The sequence below is a fragment of the Pygoscelis adeliae genome, unplaced genomic scaffold (genome assembly GCF_000699105.1).
Source record: "Pygoscelis adeliae isolate BGI_AS28 unplaced genomic scaffold, ASM69910v1 Scaffold397, whole genome shotgun sequence".
NCBI classification, from domain to species: Eukaryota; Metazoa; Chordata; class Aves; order Sphenisciformes; family Spheniscidae; genus Pygoscelis; species Pygoscelis adeliae.
Window position 1 is genome coordinate 40906 of NW_008825212.1, and position 6122 is coordinate 47027.

At 60.2% G+C, this 6122-nt stretch overlaps 1 protein-coding gene across 1 annotated transcript in view; it reads right to left on the reverse strand.

Annotated features, from left to right (window-relative positions):
* Nucleotides 1-6122, reverse strand: part of NDOR1 (NADPH dependent diflavin oxidoreductase 1) — an 11656-nt gene that overhangs the window by 2866 nt on the left and 2668 nt on the right. The window contains exons 5-13 of the mRNA XM_009329048.1: nt 5809-5907; nt 5020-5121; nt 4303-4508; nt 3894-4016; nt 3218-3438; nt 2736-2843; nt 1881-1995; nt 734-880; nt 7-77 (exon numbers count right to left, since the gene is read on the reverse strand). Coding sequence (XP_009327323.1) covers nt 7-77; nt 734-880; nt 1881-1995; nt 2736-2843; nt 3218-3438; nt 3894-4016; nt 4303-4508; nt 5020-5121; nt 5809-5907 — 1192 coding nt within the window. The remainder of the gene's footprint in view (nt 1-6; nt 78-733; nt 881-1880; nt 1996-2735; nt 2844-3217; nt 3439-3893; nt 4017-4302; nt 4509-5019; nt 5122-5808; nt 5908-6122) is intronic.

The window sequence follows — 6122 nt, forward strand, 5'->3', positions numbered from 1 at the left end:
CGTCACCAGCTCTTCCCACTCTGTCTGGCAATAGAAGTCCTTGGATTTCTGGCGGCAGCCGAAGAACAAGCAGTTCCCTGCAGAAAGCAGACCAGAAGGGCCGTGCTGGGTGGACCAAATGCTCTGTGAACATTGGGGACCATTGGTGCCCATGGGACCCACAGCAGAGCCCCAAGGTTCTCACCTCTTTGCCAGGCCTGGCTGACAGCCCTGGCCTGGAAGGGCCAGGAGGAGTCAGGAATTGTGTGACCATTAAGCCAGGTGGCTTGTGGCAACTAGAAGCTCCTGTGTGCTGGGAAAGCAGGAGGTGGGGGGCAGGTAGGGCAAGAAGAGCCCTCCAGGGCTGCCTGTTCCCCTCCAACAGACTCCGCTTCCTGCTAGCTGAGCCAGGTGAATGAGGATGGGACAAGGGCAGAGACACGACTCCTTGTGCAGCAGAAGACAAGTTCCACAACCCATCTCCACTCACAGAGAGCCAAGAAAGAGCCTCTGCAGAACCCTTCCCTGACCCAAGGAGCAGCCTGGCAGCACAGCCTGTGAATAACCACACAGGTTGCACACACCAGGCTCTGGTCCTCACCTGCCCCAGAGCCCAGCTTGCTCCCACTCAAACACAGCAAAGCCTGAGCCTGTCCAAACCCTCAGGAGCCCCCAGTCCCTCCTTCCCATATGCTGAACACAGACCCACCTGCAGCAAGGAGCATCCCGAGTCCCTCCCGGGACCATCCCTCACCTCTACATCCTTGTGCCACCCGCTCCTGTATCGCTGCTCGGAAAGGTGCCACCCCTGTGCCAGGGCCAATCATGATCACGGGGGTGTCAGGGTCAGCTGGGAACTTCATTCCTCCTTTCTTCACCCAAAGAGGCACCCGGACATCACCTGCAAAACAAACAGACTGACTAGCATCACCCCACCACCACTGCACCTGTGACACCCTGCGGAGGGTAAGCTGGGCACCCAGCTCTTCCAGGATGCTCAGAAGATACGGACGGCACCTGGCTTACCACCACCCTGGCACCAAGGCACTCCTGGTGCCATGGGCACACTATGTGTGTACGAAAAGCACTTCAGCTGTCTCAGCACTGTCTCTGCAAGCACCTGAGTGAACCCCAGAGCAAGGCAAGAGTCCCACAGCACACGGGCCGTGGGACAGCCTTCTCCTCACACAGCTGGTGCCAGGGAAGACAGCAGTAGAGGCGAGTAGAGATCTCAGCCTGGCTGTCAAGTAAGGGAGGGCCAAACTTGCCTCCTCTGGAAGCCAGAGGAGGGGTGAAGATCCCCGTCTAGGTACTCAGAGAAGACCCAATCTTGCCCTGGAGTCATACAGAGCAATTCTCTACCATCCTATAGCAGGGAGGCCCTGTGAGCTTGTCACATTTGCCTGGGGACCCACAGCTGGAGGGGTTTTGTGATTAGAGCAGTTGAGCAGCACACACAGGCTTCACAGGACAGGATGGATGTACTCAAAGGAAGGACCATTCTTCCCAGAGCTGGTGCTATGGGGCTCGAGGTGTCCAGCAGTCAGAGCACTAGCAGCTCCAGGATGCCAGGAGCAGCCCACTGTGGGACAGCGGGGCACACTGGCGCTGGGAGCAGGAGGGTCGAGCAACTGGGAGAAAAACAGGAGCTCAGGGCAAGCTGGAGGAGCATGCCATGCTCTGAAGAGCATAGGAGCAGTGAGGAAGGATGGCTACTGTGAATTCAGCCTGCCCGGCCAAGCCAGCGCGCTCCAGCTCCCTGTGGTGGTGGTCCTCCACCCAGGGTCCATGCAGTTCCAGCACATGGCCAGCACGCATACAGCTCCACCACTGTCCCGTGGGATCAGCACTGTGTGCTGTGGCAAGCACACAGAGTCCTCACAGAATCCAAGCAATGTTACCTTGCTCTGGGTTGAGAGAAGCCAACCAGGTAGAGCAGAGACCACGGCGGGGTTTGCTGAGCCGTGTCTTGTACCGCACTACTGCCATGAGGATCTGGATCCGGTCAGGGTGAGCCTGTGTCCAGACAGGAGCCATGAGAAATGCGAAGACACCCAGCACGGCTCTGCAGGAAGAGCCCAGTGCCTCCTCCAGGGACAGAGCCTGGGCTCAGCTCCTGCCAGAGCATCTGCAACACTCATCCTAGTCTGAAATGGCCGCTCAGACACAGAATGCAGCACACCCTTGCCCAAAACTTTTCCACTGGGGAAGGGGGTTTTCCCAAACAAGCACTGCTGCAGGAACGCTCTGCACAGCTGGCAGTGGCGACAGAGACTGTCCAACCCAAGAGGCCACCACGGAGGGCAAAGGCCATCCGTGCTTGGGCTGATATCTGCCAAGCCACCCGGGCCAGGTCCCACTGCCACCTCCTGGCAGCAGCAGGAAGCAGCAGTCCCCCTTCCCACGGCCACACCACTCAAGGAAGCTCCCAGCCTCCATGGCATCACCTCCCACTGCTCCCCCCGACAAGGACGTCAGACCTCTGCAGTGCACTGGGCCAGCCCTGGCACTTGCAGGGCTGCAGGAGGGCAAGCACCCTAATCCGGAGGCTGGTACAGCCCTGGGGTTTACATCCAGCATGTCGGGCTGACGCAGGCTCACAGTGGAGCGGGTGTTTGGATGGGACGTGGGTGCTCAGGGGGTCTGGGAACACAGCCTGAACATCCGCAGCGTGCATGGCACCAACGGTCAGCCCTGGCCCTGCAAGATCTCCAGCTCAGAGCCTGACATGAGGCTGAAAAGGGCTGAGCTCTTACCAGCATGGAGGAGGCGATGGAGAAGGCGCGGGGTCTGATGCGAGGGATGAGGTCCAGCAGGTATTCGGGTGGAATGGCACACGTAGTGTGAGGGAAATCCCAGAGGGCCTGCAAAGCCAAGGCGAGGTGACACCTGGTACACCCCAGAAGGCAGCCTACCTGCTTCTCAGGGTGTCAGAGTCTGTCCCACACTGCTGTGCCACGCTGCCCTCGACCGAAGGCACCACGCTGGGTACCTCTGAGCACCAGCCGGACTGTCCCACTGCCCTCCCCTCGCCCCCAGGCTGCAGCACAGGGCCCACCACAGAGCCCAGAAGGATTTGGAGGAGGTCTTAACCACCCGTGGAAATCCAAGAACACTTCAGAAAGTGGGTGAAGTGTGAATTCCCCAGCCAAGAAATTATGGCCGATTATCTGCCTGGGTGCTTTATGCCACGGCACAGCCCTTACGGAGTGAGTCTGCCATGCTCCTCCAGCCCTACCTCGAGAGTGGTCCTGCGGGGCCGGTTGCAGTAGCTGTACAGCTCTTCCTGGCCCTGTGCAGAGCTGAACTCCTGCAGCTTCTCCCGCTCCAGCTCGTTTGTAGAGAAGTAGGACAAGAGCTCGAAGAAGGAACGCCGCGGCACGCAGGAGATGTCCAGGTAGTGGGTGACCAGGTGCCGGATGGTGCAGGGCTGCGGCAATAGGGCAGGGAGGGATGTGCCTGCAAGACAAGGCAGCGGCAAGAGCTCAGTGCCAGCATCGGGGCAGAACACCCAAGCGCCGCCTGCCTGCTGCCCCCACAGCTCTGGCGCTCCCCAGGATGGGGCAGCAGTGTGAGCAACCCGACTGGGGTCTTGGGCTGGGGAGGCTGCAGGATCCTCCATGCTCTGGGCTGGGGGCTGCAAAGACACAAGGCACGGGTGCAGCCGGGACACTGCTGGGTCCCTCCCATGAGTCACACTGGCCCTAACGTGGGATCCGCACGCACAGAGCGCTGGGAGGGAAGGAGAGCCCCCATGCTGCGAGACAGGCAGAGGTGCTGTATCCATCAGCCACTCCCAACTCCCTGTTAATCAGGTCGAAAGCAAAGGAAAAGCAGAGCTCCAGGCTGAGCCAGAGTTCAGGAGGTTGCCCTGGTCCCAGCAGGGAGGGAAAGGAGCAGTGGGCAGGACCTACCGGGCTCTGTGGGCTTCAGCACAAAGTGTCTGTCTGGATCCAGGCGCAGGAGCTGGCAGAACTGCTGCACGTCTTCGGGGCAGTTCTGGGGCTGGATCATCACTACGTCTCCCGACCGCCAGCCCGACCAGCACCCGCACCAGGGGAGAGGCCACAACTCAGCCAAATTTCCAGTGTCACTAACGTTATGCGCCCTAACCTGACAAGGCAAAGAGAGCTGGTCCATGGGCAAGACCCACACTGCCATACACCCCTGACTTTGTCATGGAGGGGGACAGCACAGCAGGGACCATGTCCATGAGGCTGCAGCCTCAGATATTACTGAAGAAGGGGAGTGGAAGAGGAAGGCAGACTACAGGACACCTGATCCTGCACAGCAAAGCCTGGGGGAGTCAGGAAAATGCTCACGTGATCCCTGAGCCCGTGACATCGAACTCGATGAGCCGGACATCCTGGAAATGGGATTCTGCCGTGAGCCGCTGATTGGACACCACCCGGGCAGCAAAGGGATGCAGCTCAGAGGGAACAGCCCTGGGTGCTGTCGGCTGGAGCAGGCCACCATCAGGGTGCAGGGAGTCCTCAGCCAGGTAGTGCAGGGTGTATTTTGGGGGTAGGCTGTGGGGAGGAGAGCAATGCAGTGTGGTTACCTCCACGCCACAGCTCCTCTGCTGTTGTAGTGCTAGAGGCTGGAAGCAGGGAGAGGCCTGAAGTCTCCCACTGTATCCACCACCCATCGTCCCTGACCGCTGGAGCTGGCCTGTGGTAAGGGAACATAATGCAGTCTGTCAGGAGAAGAAGATCCCAAAGGCTCCAAAACAGGCAGAGGGAGGCTGGCTGGGCACACACGCTCAGCTGGTCTGCCAAGGGCAGAGGCACATCAGGACAGCAGATGGGCAAAACCCTGCCGGGGCAGCTGACACACACACCCAGGGGACAAGGGGACATCCCATCCAGAGAAAGATGGGCCACCCGTGGCCAATTCCAAGGGATACTTCGGACACCAGAAGCTGTGTGGGGAGGCTTCCTGGTCAAAGCAGGGCATGTCTCCACCCCGTAGAACAGCCAAGGAAGCACGGCATTTCACACCAGCCAGCTCCAGCAGCCCCTGCCTACCCTCTGCACTCACCGTACATCTGGACTGATGATCTCAAGGCCAGGAGGGAGCGGATACAAGGCGAGGATCTTGTCCCATAAGGCCAGGAGCCATGGATCGACCACTGCATCTGGCCTGCAAGCGGGAAATTTGGGCTGCAGCAGTGCAGCATCATCCCTCCAGGCTCAAGCGCTGCTACCCCTGCACCCAGACAACGCTGGGCCGCCCCTGGGCAACCACCTCTGCTCCCCTTTCGCTGCACAGTCGCTCCACGCGGTTCCCTTCCAGCTTCAGGTCTGGAAACACATCTCAGCCACTCTAAGCACTCACTCGCTCTCTGGGACCCAACCACTGACCTCTGAACAGAACCACCAACCCCCCAAGCACAACCGGTGGCAGTCACCGACCCCCCGAGCCACACAGAGCCTCTGCCCCATGCGAGGAGAACAGCAGAACGGCTCAGGCTGCTGTAATGCCTGCAGGTATGCAGCTGTGTGACACAGCCGTCCCCTGGTCTGAACAGGACTGGGGCAGAGCCAGGAGACCTTGGCACATGCTGGGGGACGTGGGACACCCTGGAGAAGCAAGCGACCCTGGTTCCAGCACAGGAGAGTTCTGAGCAGAGACCATCAAGTTCACAGAGAGCAGCAGGAGGCTGCTGGCCACGCCTGGGGCGCAGGAGCAGACCCAGAGTGGGAGCAGCACACTGCTGTCCCCAAGGCTGGGGTAAAGCAATATGCAGTCCTGCCATCAGCCCGAGGACAAAATTGTAGTGCACCCTAGGGCTCCCCCCCTCCTGCCACCCCTCCACTGGGCTCTTACCCCAAGTCATGCTGGTCATCTCCCAATGCCACCGGCAGCAGAGGGTTGCCCCCAAGCTGTAGCACCCGTTTGTGCAGCTTCTTCGCAACAAAATTAAACCTGAGCAGAGAATAACCGCAGCTGCAGAAGGCAGGATACCTCCAGCAGGACAGCAAGCGCTGGCTACGTGAGCCAGCACAGGCTGCCAGGGCTACGCCGGAGCAGCACAGAGGCGGGTCCAGCCAGAGCCAGCAGACACGATCTGGCCCAGCGCCCTGCCCAGCCCACGCCTCCATCCTGGGGCAGCTTGGGAGGCAGCGGCTGGGTGCCCCTTG